A 23886-nucleotide genomic window follows, 5' to 3' on the forward strand; every position below is an offset into this window, starting at 1 on the left:
GCAAAACTCACAGTTACCGACCTGGTTTCGCCCTTGTTGGGGCTTCATCAGGGTTGAAGCTTCATCATCATCAACCCTCACTGCGTTGCCCTGATGAAGCCCCAACAAGGGCGAAACCAGGTCGGTAACTGTGAGTTTTGCATGCACTTGTGACAGTATCTGTATTTATAATCCGTAATGACGCACTGCTAGATGGTTCCTCTGGAACTTTGCAGGCAAGGCGGACGTGCATGGCGATGACGGCATGTTGTCCGCTCATTAGGTTGGAGAACCAGATTACAGATACCATTATATATATATATATATATATATATATATGGGTTCGAAATAAGTGGTGGCCCAAGTGCCAAATGCTTTCAGGCCACCAAAACCTGGTCCTAGGTGGCCCGTGTGGCCACTCGTCAAAATTGTCGATGTATTTGGTCGTTACTTATCATTATGCAATCTCAACTAACTAGACTTGCCAAGTGGCCTACAGGTCACATGGCAAAAGTTGTAGTGACGTCATTTGCTCCCCTCACCAGGAGTTCCAAGGTCGGGGGATGCAAATTACCTTTGTAAACGTGTTCCGTGTAGCACCACTTCGGGTGGTGGTGGGCAAGGGTATTATGAATGATGCTTCAGAATCCTAAATTGTACCACGATTAAGAGAACTTTATGTTATTTTCACATTAGCTTTGCCTACGTTGCTTTGGACTTCACTTGACTGCAAACAAATCCAGAGAAATTCCCATTGTATTGCCTGTTCCTGCCTTGGGAAAGTGTATATACAGCAGCTTGTACGTTCATTTTACCTCATGGCGCTTTTTCTATGGCCACTTCAAATGGTACAATAATATAATAGTACAATAAGTGGCAGTTGTTAGGGTTAGAATAAAGTGATTCCCCCTGACCACTCCCGTGAATATATTTTTAATTATTTTGGGATTATAATAATGGTAGCCCCATAATCCTAATGATTAATCTCACCCGCATGCTAGCCGTAAACAAACTCATGCAAACAGTTGATCCAGGTGTCCACGTGTTGCTTGCAAAGCCAGCCATCCCTTATCAACTGTTTCGTTGGAGTGCTAGCTTGAGTGCTTAAGCCACTTGGCGAGCGTTCGCTGTATATATAACTGGAGTGAAACCTGTATGTATGTACAGCATATGGAGGTATATGCACAGTCGTGGCCAAAAATATTGGCACCCTTGCACTGTTTTTAAATAACTCACAATTTTCTCGAAAAATAAGTTGAAATTGACAAAAGTATTTGGTCTCCAAAATTCATTCATTATTGTTAATATTACAGAACCTTTGTTTTTTATTCAGAACTTAATATATCCTTTTAAATCAAAAAATAAAAAGAAATGGCATCGACAAAATTATTGACACCCTCGACTTCATATTTGGTATCACGGCCTTTGGACAAAATAACTGCAGTCAAGCGCTTGCTATAGCCATGGATGAGCTTCCTACACCTCTCCACTGGCAGTTTGGCCCACTCTTCTTGTGCAAACTGCTCCAGTTCTCCCAGATTTGAAGGGTGCCTTCTCCCAACTGCTGTTTTCAGATCTCCCCACAGGTGTTCAATGAGATTTAGATCTGGACTCATTGCTGGCCACTTCAGAACAGTCCAGCGTGTTCTCTTGAACTATTCTTGGGTGCTTTTTGAAGTGTGTTTGGGGTCATTGTTCTGCTGCAAGACCCAAGGCCTTCGACGGAGACCCAGCTTTCTGACACTGGGTTGAACATTGCTCTCCAAAATGCCTCGGTAATCTCCTGATTTCAAGATGCCATGCACATATTCAAGGCACCCAGTGCCAGATGCAGCACAGCAACGCCAAAACATCACTGAACCTCCTCCATGTTTGACTGTAGGGAAGGTGTTCTTTTCTTTGAAGGCTTCATTTTGTTTTCTGAAACAGAGATGATGTGCTTTAGCAAAAAGCTCTAATTTGGTCTCATCTGTCCACAGGACATTCTCCCAGAAGGATTTTAGCTTGTTCAGGTGTGTTTTGGCAAACTCGTCAGTCTTTCTCAGCAGTGGGGTCATCCTGGGTCTCCTACCACAGAACCCCCTTTCATCGAGTTGGCGACAGATGGTGCAAGTTGAAACGGTCGTACCTGCAAACTCACCACGGGCGAGTTCATTTCCAAAGTAAAGTAGACTCTCCTGCTTGAAATCTAATTATTTCTAACAACTTCTAAAAGGTGCCAATAATTTTGTCCAGGCCATTTTAGCATTTGTGTGTGGAATAAGCTAAGATTTAGTTACTTTTTCAGCTTTTTTTGTTTTGCTCCACTGCACACCAAAGAAATACAAAAGTGAATCCCAAAATATTTTTTAATATCAAACAATTTTCTGGAAGAAATGGTGCATATTTTGAAAAAAGTGCAAATGTGCCGATATTTTTGGCCACGACTGTATGTATGTATATATTTATTTATTTATTAATTAAACACACACACACACACACACACACACACTATGTCAGAAAGCATCCGTAAATGAAAATGTACGTTAAAAACAAACAAACCGTAAACACATCTGTTAAAAAAATTAAAAATTAAAAAATAAATACCTCAATCGTAATCTGGCATTTGAAAATTGTCATTTCTATTACTATTACCCCCCCCCCCCCCCCCCCCCAGCTCTCTCTGGGCTCTGTCCCCCAAATATTCCTACAGGTCGCACAAGATCTGCCTGCAACCCTCTTATGGTTAAACTGCCAAAATCAAGACTCTCTGATCACCTTCACTCCTTCATTCCTCTTTTCTCCCGCCTCTGGAACAAACTCCCTCACTCTCTTCAATCCGACTCCTCCCTCCAGGTCTTTAAAACAGCTGTTCACCAACATCTCTTATCTTCCCCCATCCAAAACCTTGATCTTTTCTACCCCCGCTAATTTCACCCCAAATCCACTTTTTTGAAATACCAACTTCTTTCCTGGAAGTCCTTGGTGTCCTTGTGTGTTATACTTCTCCCACCCCCCCCCCCACCCCCCCCCCTTCCCACGCCTCCTCCCCCCAAGCCCTCTCCCTCCCACACATCTCCCGATGTCCCTGCTCTCAAATGTTGTGTTTGTGTGCTTCCCCTTCTCTCCCCATCTCGTCTACCGCTCCCTTTTTATATATTTTGTTTGTCTGTTTGATTTGTTTGTGTGATAAATGTTAGCTCTTTCACGAGCCTCGATTCTCTATGCAAAAAAAAACAAAAAAAAAACTGTGAACTGTGAAATATACATGACAATCATGTCCGTAAATGGAAATTTGCATTAAAAACCGTAAAAGCGTCCGTAAGAAAAAAAAACCTCAATCGATACCTAGCATTTGAAAATTGTAATTTATTTAACTGTAAACTGTGAAATAAAAACCTCAATGAAGATGAATGTTAAAAAAAAAAAATTTTAAACCTGTAAATGTGTCCGGATCTCAATTGTGGGTCTGGATGTGGCCAAGTTTGGATAAATTTGAATATGCAGAGTCAAGTGCAGTGAGGACATGAAAAATCTATTGAAGTCACTGTACATGCAGCAGCTCAATCATGCTGCTGACAGGCAGTCACCATATGATTCTGACAGTCTTCAAACTAGCTACATGCTGCTTTATCAGCAGGCATCAGTGTGACCTATATCGAGCATGCTTCTCCAACTCATGGGATTTAATGACGCACAGATGGAAATTGCTCTTGATGCATTCTTTCTGTCGTTTGTGAGGGCATCACAGATTTTGCCTTCGTTGTCTCAGTTCTCAATAAATGATGTTTGTGGACGTAATGGTCTACCATCCTGATCACAAGACCAGGCATCAAATGTGGGTCATTCATAACACTGGCTTGATTCTGGTGGCGTTTTTTCTGTCGAGGACTTCAGGGTTGGTGATTCTGTTCTGCTAGCTAATTTTCATGATGGAACGACAGGAGCGCATATGAAATGGCTCAAGTTGTCCGATGTGTCTGTCAATGAAGATAGTGCTTCCTTCAGTATTTTAAGCCATTAACATTTTTCGGTGGTGTTCCATTCATCTATCTATAATTCCAGTAATCTCTGTCTGTCTGTCTGTACGTCTGTACGTTTGTCTGTGACCGCTGTTTCTCGACAACCACGGGTCCGATATACTTTTAACTTGCCAGGTATATTGCTGGGGACCCGAGGATGTGCCTTTTCAAGGTTTCATATTAATCGGACAATTACTTACCGAGCTATGTCCAAAAAACGATTCAACCAATCAGAGAGCAGCGAACGATCGCGTGTGCCGAACGTGGCGGGCACACTCTGCCTCGGATGGCACATTTGAGAGCATATTCATTTATTTCACGTTTGCAAACTATGTTGGCGCTATGTTGGCGTTAAACGATGTTTTAAAACTAATAAAAACGAATTTGCGATTCATTCGCTTTCCTGCGCGTTTGTGTACGCGATGGCGATTTCTTTACCAAACTCCGGAAGCCGTTCGCTTTGGACCGAACCATTTCATGTAAATAGAGGGGGGGGGATTGTCACCACTCGCAAGCCGTTCGCTTTGGACCAAACCATTTCATGTAAATAGAGGGGGGGGATATAATTTTAGATATATATATATAGTACGGGCATGCCCTAGTTAATTAGAATGGAAGGTAAGAGAACGTCAGATGTTGGTGAAAGTTGGAACAAGTGGCGAGGCACAACGTTGTGTTCACCCAGTCACCAATATATCCCATCACACCACAAAACACCCACACCATACCAGCAGATAGCATAGTATTTAAAGTAGCAGGCCAAGCGTCAATGGCATGAAATGATCACACCAAGGTAACAGAATTGCCAGTACTGAGGCTGGGCTTGTTTTACAGCTACATCTCTTTACATGTTCACCAGGTAATCAACTTTGTGGCTCCATAGCCTTTGAAAGGATCTGAAAACCACAGGGTTGTATTACTGTCTTCTTTCCCAAGCATTTGTGATGCAGAATCCACTTGGATACGCTTCTGTGCCTCAGCAGCCTGCAGAGCCTCTGATGCTGCTTATGGTTTTCTATCTTTCTTTGGTTGTGTAGCCTCTGCCCTCCCACTGACATGGCCATTTTCAAACCAGTTTACTGCACTATATCTAGCCTTCAGAAAGTCTGCTTCCCCTTCTCCCAAGAATCCATTAGTTTACATTGCCCACATACTCTTGCCCAAAACGGACACTTTAAAGTCTGACATTAGTTGTGCAAAGGTTTGCTGTGTATAAATAAGAAGAGAAGATAGGATAGGATAGGATGATAGCGTTTACATTGTTTGTTTTTTTTGTTTTTTTTACAGACCCTAAAATCTTGTTTCTAAATGAGGATTTGCATTGGTGTGGTTTTATATATTTTCAGTGTGGTCATCATATATTTTTAGCTCACCTGGAACGAAGTTCAGAGGAGCTTATGCGAGATGGCGCGTTGTCCGTCCGTCAGTCCGTCCGTAAACACTTGCAACTTCTTCTCTGAAACCGCTGAAGGGATTCTGACCAAACTTGGCACAAATCATATTTGTTCACAGCATTTAAAATATCTGCTCCTTTAGAGGTCTACAGGGGGTTGCCCCCCAAAATAGGTATTACACAATTTCGATGAAACTTGACCACAACCTTCATTACCCGTGATGTACCAAAGTTTGTTCACAGCATTAAAAAAAATCTGCCCCTTTAGGGGTCGACAGAGGGTTGCCCCCCAAAATAGGTATTTGCCTTCTTCTCAGAAACTACACACACAATTTCGATGAAACCTCAACATAACCTTAATCATCCATTATGTACCAATGTTTGTTCAAGGCATTGGAAAAATTGGGGTCTAAGGGGGTATATGGGGTTGGGGGAGTGGGGAGGGTGAAGGGGGGGGGGTCCACTTTACCCCCCAAAATAGGTATTTGCCTTCTTCTCAGAAACTACACACACAATTTCGATGAAACCTCAACATAACCTTAATCATCCATTATGTACCAATGTTTGTTCAAGGCATTGGAAAAATTGGTGTCTAAGGGGGTATATGGGGTTGGGGGAGTGGGGAGGGTGAAGGGGGGGGGGGTCCACTTTACCCCCCAAAATAGGTATTTTTTTGTTTGTTTGTTTAAAGTCTTGTGATTATGTTAGTATGATTCGACATGCTGCCCTGTCTTCCAGCAACCAATGAAATTGGTTTAAAATACCTTTAGTTGGTGCAGTATACTGTTTATTCTACCAGGTGAGCACCAGTGGTATTGCCCCTATGTTTTCTTATCCAGGCATGGTGTCGTGATTTTCCTTGCAGGTGTTAGTTTTAGCGTCTTGATTTAGAAATTAGAGCCGTTTCATCGGCCCCATGATCAGCAATGTGGAAATCTTTGGAATCTATATTTTTATGCCTCCGCCGACAAAGTCGCCGGAGGCATTATGTTTTTGGGGTGTCTGTCCGTCCGTACAGGCTAAACCTCGTTTTTCTCAGCAACCATATGTCCGATTGAGACAAAACTATCAGGGTAGGAGTGACGCCCATGCAGAATGTTTTTATGCTAATTGTGACATCATATGTCACGTGGTATGGCAGCCATCTTGAATTAAAAGCTAATAATTAAAAAAGTATTTCTCGGAAACCGCTGAATGGAAAAATTTGAAACTTGGCACATTGTCAAGTACTCCCAATGGGGAACAAAAGCATGATAATGATGACATCATAGGTGAAGTGGTATACCAGACAAAATGTTTTAATCGAATTCCTTATCCTAAAAATCTGAAATTGCATGCACATGATCTATGACCCATTTGTATTGAAATATTAAAATTATGACATCATAGGTCACATGGTTTGCATGGTCACATGGTCACATGGTTTGGTCACATGGAGCCTGGTGTTGGCTTAGCGGTTAGGGTGCCGGCTTGGGATCCTAGGATCCAGGGTTCGAATCCCAGTCGATCGCTGAATTAACGCCAGGGGGGTTGACTCAGCCTGTTATCCTTCCGAGGTCGGCAAATTGAGTAGCAGTTCACTGGTAATTCCCTGTGTGTCGCAGGAGGCGACTAACAAGGTTGGCGGCAGGAAGGGCATCCGGCCATAAAACATTGCTTCAAAAAGGGGACCATGGTGCCCGAAAAAGGCCAACCCCTGCTCTGCAGGGAAAAATGGCCTCTAAAGGTGGTTCTTTTATAGGTCACATGGTTTGGCAGCCATATTGGATTGAAGAAAAAGATTAAATAATTATATCTGAAACAACTCACACTATCGATGCAAAATTTTACAAATAATCTAACAGCACTGTTGCATATAGTTTGAAAATGATGATGGCATAGGTCACGTGGTTTGGCAGCCATCTTGGATAGAAAAACGAACCATATCCGATCAACACGAAACTTCACAAACGTGATCCCCCTAGCCATACATATGCAGAGTGATGGCATCTAACCGTTGTGGGACTATGCGGAGGCATATTGGCAACGCAGTTGCATTGTTCTAGTTTCTATATAGGTAGAGACTCGTGAAAAATGTAAAGTAAACAAACATATGACCAACGGTAAACTTCAAAATGTGCCATTTGCTGCTTGAAATGAAGTAAATGAAAACTGTCACTTTGATGTCTCTACTTGCATAAATTATTACATACACAAATACTAAGATATGAACATACAAAAGTGAATGTAATTGCAATAAAATACAATATACTGCATATGTTCCTCTTCAAAATCCCTTCGTATGTGGTGAAGCCAACTGGTACTGAACATCTGGTCTGCTCTGTCCACAACACACCTCCAACACCATCCATCTATGTCATCTCACACTGCACTCTACATCTACATCGACATCGACATCGACATCTACCTCCACATTTCTGACATGCCTCTTCACACAATCCTCACATCTCAACCACGATCTACCCCTTATCTCCTGCCTCACTCTTTCAATACATCTCTCTTTGGAAGTCTATCTTCCTTCATCCGCAACAGGTGCTCGGCCGAATTAAACTGGTCCTTTACCAATCTACCGATCAAGCTTACCTTAACACTGATCTCATCCCTCAATTCGTCAATCCTACTATCCACCCCTTCACTCCTGTAATCCTCCTGACCCAGTTGTTCAAGCATATCTGCAGCCTCTGTTGTTGTTGCTGCTCTTTCAATGTCACCATCTCCAAACCATATAGATATACCGGTATTACACATGACATCATCACTTTCCCTTTCAATTGCCCAATATCTTCCTGTCCACGATCAAACCCTCCATGCAACTACGATTGCCACATCTACATACAATAGCTTCCTGAGAATGCCTTTCATGCTGACCAGTTTCATCATCATAATGAACATTTGTGGTCTGAATGCGCTTCCCTGACTCAAACAGATGTTAATGCAGAACTCTGACTTTCACGGTCCAATGAAAAACCTTCCATTTGTACCCTCGTACATGCCTTCCACCATCCCAAAATCTGGTTCCAACATTCCCATCAATTTTAGCGTCATCACCCCAATGTCTATTGGGACCATGTCATAAGCCTTTTCCAATACAAATGGTTAAAAAGAGCCAAAGTACCTGGAGAGTTGTGGGCGGCAGGTTCCAGAGTTAAACAGCGTGGGCGACGCATGCGTGAACCATTTGCCAGACATGAGGTTGTAAGTCCCGATGGCAGAATCAATGTCCACCTTGTGAATCCCGACAGAGACACGCATAAGCATGTGCTGTGGGCGTTCCGCCACTGTCAAAACAGAAAATAAATATCCAGTGAAGGCTGGTAACGAGAGTTTGAACAAGGTTGAGGAATCCACAAAGATTAGACCAAGTAATTTGTGGACACAATGTAACACATGGTTCACAAAGCCATGGAATACCAAATTTCCAGGAATTTTCCAGGACAAAAAGTGTTTTTAAGGACTTTTATTAGACGTTTTATTACAGGTGACATTGGACTTTCCAAATTCACTTGTACATTAATTTTAATTAAAAAAATCAATAAATCGGCCAAGCTAATGAGTTTTTTTTGATAGAATGAATCAATATAGATGAATGTTTGGATTTGATTCGGGAAGACACAATGAATATTTTTTTTAAACAATAAATACAGCGAAAGTATAAATACCTGTCCTGTCACCAAATATTTGGTCATACAGGAGTTGGACATTTGCAATCACATATGACACCATACTTTGGTGCTTGCCACCTCACATGACTCCTAAGTTTTCTTTCCTGACATTGAATATCTTTTTACAGACACTACATCTGGCTTTGTGAACGGACTCCTTCACGAGCCAATCCTAGCAGTGGACATAACTCAGCCACAATGAATTCAAATAGCAAAGATTTCACATTTTTCAGATTATCTTGCTTCCGCTTCAAAATCGGCAATGCACATGCATTGCGTAATCAGGACTTTTTCTTGCTACTTCCTGATTAACTGGGACTTTTTGTGAACACTTGCATAATTTATGCATGACACACGAGAAGCCATTTCAGCTCAGCTTTTAACAATTTCGACCCGGGACATGGCACATTATTTATATTTGTGGAATTTCCTTCATTTTCCAGGTGTTTCAAGGGCTTGGACAAGTTTTCCAGGACTTTCAAGTACTCGAAAATGCTTTCTCATTTTTCAGAACTTTCAAGGAGTTTCAAGGACTGTGTGAAGTGAACCATGTCACATGTTAGTATCACAGTGTAAAAACTAAAGTTAGCATTATTGGGAGTAACAGATTATTTTAAAACATTGATGTTGCATTTCGTATTTTCAGTTGCAGGTGCAAATTAAATATTGCCAGTATAGGGTTCTACCACTACAGTACAGGGGTCTGGGGCTCTGTGGTGGGCCGCAGATGCCGTATGTTCCTAAAAGGTGTCTTCTGTATTCTCAGCCATTTCTGACTGTAAAAATTACTTTAAATCATGCCAACATTTGGTACTTTTGAAGCATAATCAAATAAAAAATAAAAATAAAAATATGTTTCACTTAACTTTTATTAATGTCTTGGAATACGACATGAAAACAAAGAAAACTAGAAAGAGCAGTCAGAGATTGTGGACCCTCGCAAGGGCGTGTTTTCGGTGGGTTTTAAGGCTTTTGTGTTAAAACAAATATGGCGGCCAAACCACATGACGTCATCATTTATTTTTCTCCACCAATTTATCCATATATGACACTGAAGAAATTTCCTCTTCATCAGATGAAGTTTTGTACTTGTCGAATTATGACGTCAAAATGGAGGCACCTATGACATCATCATTACTCCCGCTAGGGAGTAATGCATTCACTCGTGTCCGTGTGTGTGTGTGTGTGTGTGTTCGTGAACAAGATATCTGGAAAAGTTCTGAACGGATTTGGATGAAAGTTGGTGGGATGATTGCCCTTGGGATAAGGAAGAATTGATTCGTTTTTGGTGAAGCTCAGGATATTATTCCCGATCCAAGAATTTTTTGAAGGACTTTTTTACTATTGGAAGATAGGGCTCATTTTCTTTTAACATTATCTTCTATATATTCTATATTTAACATTGTGATATGAAAATAGTTTTCATATTTGTTGTAAATGTAGTTTAAACTCATGGTTATGCATTAGAACGGTGTATTTTTTTAGCAGCGTCGTCTTCAATGTTCATTTTTTTTTTTCTAATAAAGACATAGTCTGTCATTTTAAAACCACCAAAGTGTGAATTAGGTTTCGCCGTTTCATAAAATGTATCGTTTGATACGTATAATGCTTTAAAACTGCTTTTTTTTTTTTTTTACCTCAGAAGAGATATCAACATTTAGCTCAGCGAATGTCATTCGCGGTGTCAGTATTTGATGAACTTATAAAGACTTAGTTACAGATTTGTCAATGGCTGAGGTATATTAACAAACGAATAAAACAGATTTGGCAAAATTCCAACTTTTTAAAAAAGATCGCATATTTACCCAGGGTTGTGAGAGGCTGAAGAAGAAGAAACCTCACATGGGCTTCCCAGACAAAATAAATAATTCTGGTTCTGGCTTTGCGATTTTCAGGTTTATTACTCCCGCCAGGAAGTAACGCATTCGATCGTGTCCGTCCGTGTGTGTGTGTCTGTTCGTGAACAATATATCTGGAAAAGTTCTGAACGGATTTGGATGAATGTTGGTGGGATGATTGCCCTTGGGATAAGGAACAATTGATTAGTTTTTGGTGAAGCTCAGGATATTATTCCGGATCCAGGAATTTTTTTGGGAAATTTATTTGGGAAAGATTTTTTCTGTTTTACTGCATTAAAGCTTTTATTGTTATTCTTAAATGATGTTTTACTCCTCTGATTCCGAGATATATCAAAATAAATTCTCTGACAGTTAGGGCTTACTTTCTTTTTCATTCATTGTTTTGGGGAGAGGGAATGTTAAACAAAACCTATTATTCCAACTAAACCCACGGCGGGAGTATGCGCTCTACTGAGTGGCGTTCTAGTTAACATATGTTATTCCCCATGGAGAGTTCTTTACAATGAGCCGCGTCTCAATGTTTTCTATGCGGTGCTTTCTTTTCTATGCGGTGCTTTCGGAGATATGGAGGTACAAAGTTTTTCAATTTTTTTCCAAGATGGCACCCATACCACGTGACCTATGACGTCATAATTATCATTTAAACATTCTACAAGAGGAGGTGCACCTATGGTGAAAATTTCCTGTCAATCGGACCAATGGTTGCAGAGAAAATCATATTTATTCTGTGCAAACAGACAAACAAACAAACGGACTCCAATGCAATGCCCTCTCCTCTGGCAAGGGTAACGAGTTAATAAATGAAATTAAATTTCATTGCTTATGTTGTCATTCAATAACCTAGTTATCCATTACTCATGATAACATTACTCCTTAGCTAGATTTGATATACTCCTGATAATTTAAACATTTTAGTCAGCCTGTGTGCCAAACGGTGCAGCACCAGGCCGAGTTACAAACAGTCTATCTAAAACCATGCCGGTCAAAGAAAAAAAGATTTAACAACTTAACCCTAATCAGGGAAACTCAAACAAATCCTCGAGACAGTAGTGTTGAAACATTGAAGAGTTGTAGTATGTATGATATTTAAATAAAACAGTATAAGCACACTTGTGTCTTTATCATGGCTCTCCAGGAAGACAAAAGACTCCATGAGGTCGATTTTACGGGATCGCTTCATCTTGCATACCCTTCACTTGACGGCAGCACTGGAAATTACGACAACTCCCGGAACGTCCTGGTTGAATTGGCGAAGGCTTCAATTGAACAAATTAACCTTCGGGAGACGCACAATGATAATTAATGAAATGGGGTGCTGAAGACAGGAAATTGGGAAAAGGGAAATTGTAGATTTGTCGATTGTCGACATTGCTAACCCCTATGTTGTGTCGATTGTAGACAACATTTTGACAGGGCTTTTAACCAAATCGAATAACCGCAGCACTATTTCGTTTTATTTTTTACGTCGAAAAGTTGCCGGTCCAACGTGAAAACTTGGCCGGTAAAAAGACCTGCAACAGGCACCTACATACAACACAACCATGTTATATATTACTAAAAGGAGAAGTGAGAGTGTCTGTATGTATGTGTCAGTGCATGTGCGCAAGTGCGTGTGCATGTGTTGTTGGTTGTTATCTCTATAATTTGGGTTTTAGAAGGTGAAACGGAGTCCTCCCAGGACTGGAAGTATCCACCTCCGTTTCGGTAAGGGAGCACGGTTCATGGACCAAGCTGTTCAACTTTTTCAGAGCTTTGTTCCAAGGGCTCTTTTCAGGATCGTCACCAAACCCCGGATTGCCTCCAATTGTAGTTAATTTGTAGTAGTATTCCCAGGGATGGATTTTAAAATCTCATTGAGGTTCTTCTTTATCATTCCCATTGCCCCAATTATCACTGGTACGATGTTGGTGCTCTTCAGCTTCCAGGATCTTTTCACTTCATTCTTGAGGTCCTGGTATTTGGTCATTTTCTTGATTTCTGCATTATTTAGGTCAAAATCGCTGGGTACTGTATCTCAATCAGCAATGCTGTCTTTTCCTTTTTGTTCCTGAGTACTATGTCTGGTCACAATGCTTTGTTTTCTATGTCACCCTGGATGGGATCATCAGGTCATATGTAGGCATTATGTCTGTTTTAAATGATGGCTTTTGGTTCATGTTTCCACGAGTTTTGTGGAACTGGAATATGGAAATTTCTGCACTTGCCAGTGGATTACTCGACATACCTGGTTGTGCCTTTGGTGTACAGCTGTTCTGACATGAGCTTCTTACATCCCGATAGGAGGTGACTCGTGCTTTCTGTTTCTACCTTGCAGAACCTACACTTGTTTGATTGACTCAGTTCTGCCATCTTTCTAAATCCATTGGTGTAGTGTCCTTGGTCTTAGGCATTAATAATGATTTGTTCTTCATCCCAGTTGAGCTGACCTCTTTCTTAGCCATTCCAGTGATCCTTCTTTGTCTATCCTCAATCTGTCCAACGCTTTTTAAAATATTTCCATGCTCTTTTGTCTTTCTCCCAGTTGTCACTATATATCTGCTGGTATTTCATCTTGTATTTTTCTTATGTCTTTTTTTGCAATCGTTGGGGCTGTATTCGTTGCCGTTTTGGTTTGGTGCATGACATCTTCCAATTGCACCTGCTTTTGGAAGTTTTTTACAAGGTGAGCGAGACATCCCTTTTCTGGCTTGCTGTGTCCATGCTTGCACACAAATTGTATTCGATAGTCTGTTGAGCTTGAGCTTTTCACGTACTCTGCTAATGCTACATCGTCGTTCTGTGCACTTGATTGAGTTCCATCAGACCGCTACCTCCTTCTTTCCTCGGCAGATTCTTCAGATGCACTCATTTCTGTGGAACATTTTGTGGATAGTAAGGAGTGTCCTTGTTTTGATATCAAGTTTTTTGATATCCGCTTGTGGCCAGTTTACTATTCTGCAGCTGTACTGAAACAATGGTACCACTAGTTGGTTTATGGCTTCGATTTTGTTTCTTGGGTTGAGATATGTTTTCAGGATCAGCGTCGTTACGCAGGTGTTCTTTGTCAATTGTTTTGCGAATTTTTTTTTTTTTACATCAAATCGCTTTAACCAGAGTTTGGGGTCCCATCTGGGCCAGGGCTTTTGCCTTTAGCCTTATTTCCCAGTTGTTGTCTTATTACCCTCGCAAGAGGAGAGGGTATTGCATTTGGGTCCGTTTGTTTGTCTGTCTGTTTATACTACAAAATAAGTATGCTTTTGTCTGCAACCGTTGTTCAGATTGCCAATAAATTTTCACCATAGGAGCGCTTCCTCCTGTAGAATTTTAAATGATAACTATGACGTCATATGTCACGTGGTACGAGCGCCATCTTAGAAAAACCGAAAAACTTTGCACCTCCATTTCTCCGAAACCACTCCGAAGAAAAATATGAAACATGTCTCATTGTCAAGTACTCCCCATGGGGAACAACACATATTCATGATGATGTTATTGGTGCCTTCATTATGAGGTCATAATTAGACAAGTAGAACGCTTGAAGATCTTGATCAGTTTAAAATTTATTTTAGCATGATCTACACAAAAATGATATGGGAGAATGGAATTGATGACGTCATTGGTCTCGTGTTTTGGCAGCCATATTGGATTGAACATAAATCTACTTCGTCAATGAACCAAACAAACAGCAACTAATAAGCATACCACATACACGTCCTGGCGAGGGTCTGCAATCTCTGATTGCTTTCTTGTTTTTTCTGCATCAATTTATTACTGGGGGCATTTCCGCAAAATGTTGCTTTTTCTCCTCCAGGTTTCGCATCCATTTCGCCTCCTTATATAAAATATAACCACCTTTAGAGGCCATTTTTCCCCACAAAGTGGGGGTTGGCCTTTTTCAGGAACCGTGGTTGTTGTTGTTTTTCGGTCCCCTTTTTGAAGCAATGTTTTACGGCCGGATGCCCTTCCTGCCGCCAATCCTGTTTGTCGCCTTTTATGACACACAGGGAATTACCAGTGAACTGGTACTCGATTAGCCGACCTCGGAAGGATGACAGGCTGAGTCAACCCCCCTGGCGTTAATTCAGCGATCGACCGGGATTCGAACCCAGGATCCTAGGATCCTAAGCCGGCACCCTAGCCGCTAGCCCAACACCAGGGATTAATCTATCTATAATTCCATTAATCTCTGTGTGTATGTGTGTATGTGTGTATGTGTGTATGTGTGTATGTTTGTCTGTGACCGCTGTTTCTCGACAACTACCGGTCCGATATACTTTAAACTTGCCAGGTATATTGCTGGGGACCCGAGGATGTGCCTTTTCAAGGTTTCATATTAATCGGACAAGTAGTTACCGAGCTATGGCGATTTCTTTACCAAACACTGCAAGCCGTTCGCTTTGGACCAAACCATTGCATGTAAATAGAGGGGGGGGTTCTGTGGTCGTTGCGAATGGACCAAACCATTCATGTAAATAGAGGGGGGGGGGGGGTTCTGTGGTCGTTACTGCCACGTGGTTTCAAAGTTTTTTTTTGTTGTTGTTGTTTGCACGCATGTTTTTTTGCACCCACGTACGGGCACGCCCTAGGATGTTTACACACACACACCCCTACACAAATTTTTTTTTTTTTTTTTTTTTGGCAAGGAACGGGCACCCACGTACGGGCACGTCCTAGCTTATATATAGTACGGGCATGCCCTAGTAATACAAAATAATACAATAAGGAGGCCCAACATCAGCCTCCTTATTGTATTATTTTCGATCTTCATAAATTCCTTTCCAGAATCGTTCCAGTTCATCTTTTTAATGAGGGGATGACACATTCTGCTTCCGTTTCCCTAGTTTGTGTGTGTGCGTGTGTGCGTGTGCGTGTGCGGGTGCGTGTGAGTCATGCTATTCTAAAATCTAAAGGGTTCCTATAGTTGTAGAATAATAACAAGACCGAAAGTTTAACAGCGGCATGGCCTGGCTTGTTTGATACTTTAGTTGAAGATAGACGTGATGACGTAGTGTGACACAAAACTGCTGCTACTTGAATACACAGAAGATATATTTTAACCTCCAGTAACTTTGCAGTCACTACGAAAGGATTAGTGTTACGATTACATTTACTATAATATTAATGTTACTTTATCATTATTACGAAAATGATATTACTATAAATAAAAAACCGAGGTGAATTCCTTACTTCCACGGTTACACCACATAATCATTGATTCATGAACCATACATCGCTTCAATCCAACAACTTTCCATTCACAATATTGGGATTAAAGTGTTATGGTTATATTTACTATATTATTATGATTATGAAAACGATACGACTGAAACGATACACTACTGTATTAAGAAACCTGGGATTAATTTGTCCGAAGCGGTCCAAAGGTGAGGCATGAAGCCTAAGGCCGAAACGTACCTTTGTTGGAAGAGCCATAACGCTCTTCGTAATGGTGCATGACTTGCATCAGCATATGGTTTTTCAAAGATGGCACCCATATCACATGACCTATGACGTCATAGTTATTTGAAAAATTATACAAGCGAAGGCGCACCTATCGTGAAAATTTCCCGTCAATCGGACCAACAGTTGCAGAGAAAAGTATACTTGTTCTGTGCGGACAGACAGACAGACAAACAAACAAACGGACCCAAAGAAATACCCTCTCATCTGGCAAGGGTAAAAATATGACTGATCATCACAAACAGACAATTAGGACAAATGTGAATTATTTTTTATTTATATAAACAAAATACAATCATACAAGGTGATGGAACCTCGCCCTGTTTGTGCAAATATCATTCACCTACCAAGTTATCCTGGAATATCTATACAATCCTTATGGGCAGAGAAATCCACATGAAACAGCTTCACAGAATAAACCTACGGTAGACCCAGAAAATGGCAATTTCATAGCGAGAGCAAGACATCGCATGGTATGACCTGAGAATGTGAGGGAATCTCCACAGAACAGTTAATTTATACATGGTTGCTTATGACAGAAACAGACAGAATTGTAAATTAACTTTTCAGTTCGGATAAATAAATAAAAATTCAGTCAGAATATTAAATGTGCATTTATTTTGAGGCCTACTAAGTCACTAAGAGCCTTAATTATGATACCCATTGGTGGTAGAGGTATATTACCTGCGAGCCTTTTCTTTGAAGGGCACAGGCCTGAAACATTGCTTCACCTTTCTTCTCACCGCAGTTAAGTTAGCATCCTCTCACAACCTTTCATTGGGGAAACTTGTCAGTACAGTCGGACCCCACCTATTCGCAGAATCCGCGTATACGTGGTTGATAAAATGCGACGTTTCTCTATTCGTGGAAAAATGTCCTACGGGGAATTGCGTCTTTTTTTTTTTTCTTTTCGCAGATGTGTTCCGCGAAATGGCGTTTTTTAAGGGTGCAAAATTTTTTTCACAAGCCGCTAGCTTCACACATTTATAAAAACCCATCTTTTACCAGCCATGCAAAAAGCAGGTGGACGTACGCAAAAAAACATCTGATACAAGCCATAAGCATGACCTGCTTATACAGGGCAGTACAGTACTGTACTGTACCATACATTCACTACTGTGTGCTTTGCATTTTCATGGATTTCGCGGGTGCGAATTTTAGCCGCACTATAAGTGAGCTTCGCGAGATATCCCACCAGATGTGTAAACAAGTCAACTCCGTGAATTATACAATGCAATCGCTTCATTAAATCGATTACAGTTTGCAATTTACGGTAAAGCATCATCAGAGATGTCACATAATGAAAACGCTCTGGGGGATATTCCATCAGCGACTAAAACATGTCATCCTCTGCAAATTATAGAATGCAAATGATTCATTCAATCTATTATTGAAATTAGCAGGTATGCTCGATACGGCATCATCCAATAACATCCCCCACAAACAATGGGCTCCCACAGATACCCGCAATCGTACATATAAATACAGATTGTGTCCTCCATCTCCATCATTGTTCTTGTCCCGTTGCTTCGACCTGTGGTTTTGACTTGCTCTGTTCATCGTTCAATAATGGCTCCCAAGCGCAAGAGCAGTGCTGGAAATGCGTCGACTACCAATAGGCAGAAGAAAGTGATGTGCCCGAGCCAGAAAGTGGAGCTGCTCGACCGGCTTTCGAGAGGAGAGAGTGCGGCCTCTGTTGGCAGGCATTATGGCGTCAACGAATCCACCGTTCGCTACATATGGAAAGAGAAGGCCATTCGTGAGAAAGCTTCACCAAGCACTGCATCGAGTACGAAGGTGGTCACCCATGTCCGGAATATCCACATGGAAAGGATGGAGAAGACTCTCAGAATATGGATGGAGGACAACACGCAGACGAGGGACTTCATGCTGAAAACCATGAAGCTGTACCGTTCCCGAAACCCGCTCATCGAGGAGGAGTTGGACACCATTCCAAAGGTTTCCAAGGAGGTGGAGGCGGAGGCGGGCAGTAATGAGGAAGAGGTGCCGAGGTCCAACCTCACAGTCCAGTTCCTGGGCGAGTTGCTGCACGACATGCGGGCGATTGTTGACAAGTTGGAAGGTGCTGACCCAGTCGTGGAGAGGTTCAAGAGGGGCTTGGACGATTTGCTTCTTCTGTACAAAGAGCTGCATCAAAATGTTGGGCAATGTGTCAGGTAGCTCTCCATTACCCATTTCTTCAGCCCTGCTCCCTCCATCTCAAGATCACCAGCATTCTCACTATCTCCTACCTCTCCTGGCTCTCCCTTGGTGCACGATTTTGTTGCACCATAATTTGGGTCGCCCTCAAAGTTCGAGGAATTCTTGGGATTTTAATTCATCATCATCATCATCATCACCATCATTTGAAAGTTGCGTGTGCTTGTAAAATAAAAATTTTAAACGGTACATGATGGTGTTGTGTTTTTTTAAATTTACTTTCATGGTACGGTATGGTTAAGCACTTTTAATAAACTGTAAGCACATTCCTTCAATAAATTGGAAATGGTACTGAACCTGGTGTCATTTTTTTTGTATTTGTAAGCATTTTTTGTGAAACTGTAATCATGTGCATTTGCGGTCGAAAACATGTTAAACTTTTTTTAAAATCCTCCATGAATCAGGAACTGCCGGGAACCTATAACGTATCCCCCTTTTCCCCATTGAAACAATGCCATGGCATACATTCACGGGATTTTCATCGACCTGCATGGATTTTCATCGATCTTCACAGATTATCGCCACCATTTCACCATATATCGCCACCATATCGGTTTTGTCATGCCATTTCCGGAAATTGCCATTTCCAGGAATTTCATCGACCTTCGCAGATCGTCGACATTCTCAGGATTTTCATCACCATTCGTGGATTTTGCCTCGCCGTTCACGGTTTGGTCCTCTCTATTCATGGATTTTCGCGACTTGGGAACCTATCCCCCCTTTTTCCATTGAAACAATGCCCCCCTATTCCCAGGTTTCGCTATTCACGGATTTTCCAGGAACGTATCCCCCGCGAATAGCGGGGTCCGACTGTATTTTGTTTTGCCAACCCAGACCGACTCTAGTCCCTGTAAAGACTAGTTTTTAGATCCCAAAGCAGGTGCCAGCCAGACTGAGGACTTGTATTTCGGGTGCTGTCAGACCACCAGTCTGCCTGGCACCTCTACTCGAAAATAACATTTTTCATATTCACCACATGAATGCAATACTATCTGGGAATGAGGTACGTCAAATGATATAGGGATTGGAGCCAATTTGAAATAAAGAGAAAATAACATTTGCAGGAAAGGATACAAAAGCGTTGTACATGCTTTTGAGAACAATTATTTCTTTTCGACACTACCATCTCCACGACCAAAAAAAAACCAACTTCGAATTACTGTACTTATTTATTCGCCCCCATCCAGACATCAGCCCAGCTGGCAATTGGTACTGTCTGTCAGTCCATTCAGAGCATCGACTCAAACATGACTGGGTGCATTTATTTCATATTGGGCACATATATGCAATCATATCTGGGTATGAGGCACATACAATTATTTTGTGATTGGAGCCAATTTGGAATCAAAATCTTTATCCTTGATCAAATCAAAATTTACGGTAGAGAAGACCACAGGATTTTATATGCTCTCGGGAAACATTTATATACAGTGCCTTCAGAAAGTATTCACACCCCTCTACTTTTTTTTACATTTTGTGTTACAGCCTGAATTCAAAATGGGTTAAATTTAGATTTGTTGTCACTGATCTAAACATAATACCCCATAATGTCAAAGTGGAATTCTTTTTTAGAATCTTTTACAAAATAATTGAAAATGAAATACAGAAATATCTAATTTAGATAAGTATTCAACCACCTGAGTCAATACTTCGTAGTTGCGCCTTTGGCAGCGACTAGTTTCGACTCTTCTTGGATATGTCTGTATCAGCCTTGCATATCTGGATTTGGGGAGTTTCTCCCATTCTTCCTTCCAGCTTTGCTCATGCTCTGTCAAGTTGGATGGGGAAAGTCAGTGAACAGCAATCTTCAAGTCTTTCCACAGATTTATCATTTGTATTAAAGTCTAGGCATTGGCTGGGCCACACTGCAGAGACTGTTGTCCTTCCGGCAAGTTCTCCAATCTCAGCCAAGGAACTTTGTAGTTCTGTCAGAGTGGTCATTGGGTTATTGGTCACCTTCCTGATCAAGGTCCTTCTTGCCGGGTTGCTCAGTTTGGTCGATCGGCCAAGCTCTAAGAAGAGTCTGGGTAATTCCCTATTCTTTCCATTTCCTAATGATGGAGCTCACTGTGCTCTTGGGAACTTTCAACACGACAGAAATTGTTTTATACCCTTTTACAGATGTATGCCTCCTTCCAATTATATCTTTGAGTTATACAGACAGTTCCTTGGACTTCATGGTAGAGTTTCTGCCCTGACATGCACTGTCAACTGTGGGACCTTACATAGAAAGGCGAGTTTCTTTCTAAATCTTATCAGTCCATTGAATTGGCCAAAAGGTGGACTCCAATCAAGTTGTAGATAAAACCTTAAGGATGATCAAATGAAAATGGACGCACCTGAGCTCAATTTGGAGCGTCATAGCAAGGGGTTGAATACTTACTGACAAGATATTTCAGCTTTTCATTTTTAATTAATTGTAAAGATTTCTAAAATATATATCCACTTTGACATTGTGGCATATTATGTGTAGTAGATCAGTGAACAAAAAAAAACTCATTTTAATCCATTTAAAATTTCAGCCATTTAAAATTCAGGCTGCAACACAACAAAATGTGAGAAACATCAAAGGGTGTGAATACTTTCTGAAGTCACTGTACACTTTACCACATCTACTAAACAAACAAAAAAAAACGCACTTGTTTATTTACACTTCATCTCCACAATCAACACAAACCTTTAATTGTTTATTTATTTTATATACACTTTAACCATCACCGCTGTAGGCATATCAACTTGATTTTGTGGAAGAGGTGTGGTGGGAGGTTAGAAATTACCTTAGAGCAGATAGAACTGTATAGAGTAGTATGGTTTGTGTAAGAGTAGTTAGCCAATCTTGATGTAATAAGCAGGGATGTGTAGCTTCAGGATTTCTTGTTTAAAGGTGCAACATACGGAGGCTGGTTTGTTGCAATTAATAGTGAGGTTTAAAGTGAAGGAAACGTGTGTAAAACCTCAGACTGTGACATTTCCAGCAGGTGCACCGGATGGCATAGAAAAGCAAAGAGGAAAGCGAGGTAGATCGTGTTGGGGCTCTTCCAGGCAAGGGAGACAGAGGAGCAGAGCTATGGAGCCCTCGTGGGGTGGAGGCTCGGCCAGAGAATGGAGGTGAGCAGCCTGGATCACGTGGGTTCAGTGCACGTGGGTTCAGTGCACGTGGGATCGCGCTGAGTCTGAGGGCATTCTAGAGATTTGAGAAGAATTAGAGTGTGCCCTGGTCGAGCCTGAGGAGTGTTTTTTTAAAGTGTTGTACTCTGAGGGAGAAACGTGTTTGGATGAAAAAGAGAGAAACTTTCTCCCTTTTGGAGAAAATAAGTGAGAAAGAAAGGGAGAAAAAAAGTGAAACCAGGTTTCTGAAGGAATAACTCTGCTTTGGAGGGCGCATTGTGCATTCTGGGAGAAACGAGTTCCCTTGTTCGTCTGCCTGCCTGCTCGTCATCTTGCTCCTGTCATCATCATTACCTCCTCATCACCTACTTCCCCGCCTGTTCATGGCTGTGCAGCGCCCCACCCCCTCCGTTACCAGAGAGATAAGCCACCCGGTTTTTGTTCTCTTTCTCTGTCTGTGCTTGATTCCAGTGTGTAGAACCATAGGTCCGTAAGTTATTATATATATATATATAGTTATTTATTGAATTCAATCTTCCCTGTTTGTTGTGTTCGGGAATAACCTCATTGGTTTTACAAGAGCTAAGGTGCTCGTGTGTTTCCTCAAAACCGTGCAAGCATAATCTGCCATAATTCAGAACGTCCCGACAGGAGTTAAAACCGTTTCGGTACATTGCGGGATTTGAACCTCCCACCACAACGTGCTCGACGTCAGTTGAGCCATTGACACTACAATGTTTTTACCTTTCCACAACCTTTATTTAGTTACTTAAATGTAAAATCTAAACATACCATTTTTAAGGTGGGTTGGGGGGCTGTGTCCTTGATGACGACTTGCATTTTCTTATCCATTGCATAACATCACTGGTTATTTGTCAACTTCCAACCCTCCCAGTACTATTTGTCAATGTGAAGGCATAATGAGATAACAGTAATCAAACCTTTCTGTAATATTTAAGACAACAGTCTTCACATTGAATACAACTTTTCAAATATAAATGGTACTGGCATACTTAAATGGGAAGACCCAATGTTGACAATCTTTTCATTTCAGCCCAAAAAATTCCATTCAGTTTTATTTTGTTAACCAAAGGTGACAGACTACAGAAGCGAGTAAGCAAACAACCTAAATGTCTGGTGTGCATTATTACAATGCAATCAAATCTGCCATCTAATACAGTCAGTGTGTAGTGAGGTTCCAACAGAAAGGCGCAATATTTTGTATAATATTGCATCCAAGTGGCATCTACGAGTAATAAAACCATTCTTGTCTCTTCAGCAAAATCATCAATCGAGTGTTGATACAATCGAATGTGTGGCTCGCAAGTTTAAAGTACAAATACAAGTGAGAAGAAAGAAGTTCATTATCTAACAAAAATTAAGATTTCTTCAAGTAAAGGTAAGAAATGATCCTTATTTATTTATTTTTTTAATTACAAATACGCTGGTCACATTCTGCCAGACTTATGCAAGAATCCAGAATCAAAGTGAGGCTTGCACAGACCAAGAACGAATTCTACAAAGCTAAAAAGGTATGTGTACCTCCACTCAGTGTGCAAAAAGGTCACTTCTATCAAATGCAGCTCCTCAAATTCAGTATTTTAGTCCCATCTGAAAAAAACGATTTCTAGACAAGTCCACTGAGCAATATGAATAATCACTAGAATATCACTGAGCAACATGAATCTTGGATGGCATTCACCAGGAAAATGTTGGAGAATCCTCAATTACAAGTTATGCATTTGGTTTTCAAAAAAAGGTCATGTTTTAATGACAAGGCAGTCATCGATATTTTGAGAGAATAAAACAGAATGCAGTCTCGTTTGAAGGTCATGGTTTGTCATGTCTTGCTGGAGATTTGACCTTTACTCCTACCTAAGCCAGAAAAACACTCAAAATTATAAAAGCTTTAGAACTTAAACCCCATTGTGTAACCTCTCATGCAGATAAATACAGCTCAACTCAAAAACAGCAAACCTATTTTCATACATATTTATGTTAAAAAAAGGCATTACCAATTCCACAAAGGAATATTAATACATGTAATTTTAACAAGCAAAATCATTTCACAATTTGTTGCCATATTCAACAATTTGAGATTTTTCAGCCATTGCCTTTTAGGGGACAATAGAGCTTGCATCACAAAAAAGACTGGCACTCGGTAGGTGCATACCTCCGCCAAGCTGAACAGTTGAAGTTTCGGATCCCACTGAGCACTGGCAGGC

General features: G+C 41.0%; 2 protein-coding genes across 3 annotated transcripts in view; both read right to left on the bottom strand.

Moving 5' to 3' along the window:
• Positions 1-23886, bottom strand: part of TIMM10B (translocase of inner mitochondrial membrane 10B) — a 512565-nt gene that overhangs the window by 436077 nt on the left and 52602 nt on the right. The gene's annotated exons all lie outside the window — the stretch shown is intronic.
• The window catches only part of RRM1 (ribonucleotide reductase catalytic subunit M1), a 400603-nt gene that overhangs the window by 283339 nt on the left and 93378 nt on the right, over positions 1-23886 (bottom strand). For both annotated transcript variants that reach the window (XM_078775295.1, XM_078775291.1), the window contains exon 8: positions 8489-8651. In XM_078775295.1, coding sequence (XP_078631421.1) covers positions 8489-8651 — 163 coding nt within the window. The remainder of the gene's footprint in view (positions 1-8488; positions 8652-23886) is intronic.

Source organism: Myxine glutinosa, chromosome 1, assembly GCF_964187855.1.
Source record: "Myxine glutinosa chromosome 1, kmMyxGlut1.1, whole genome shotgun sequence".
Classification (NCBI taxonomy): Eukaryota; Metazoa; Chordata; class Myxini; order Myxiniformes; family Myxinidae; genus Myxine; species Myxine glutinosa.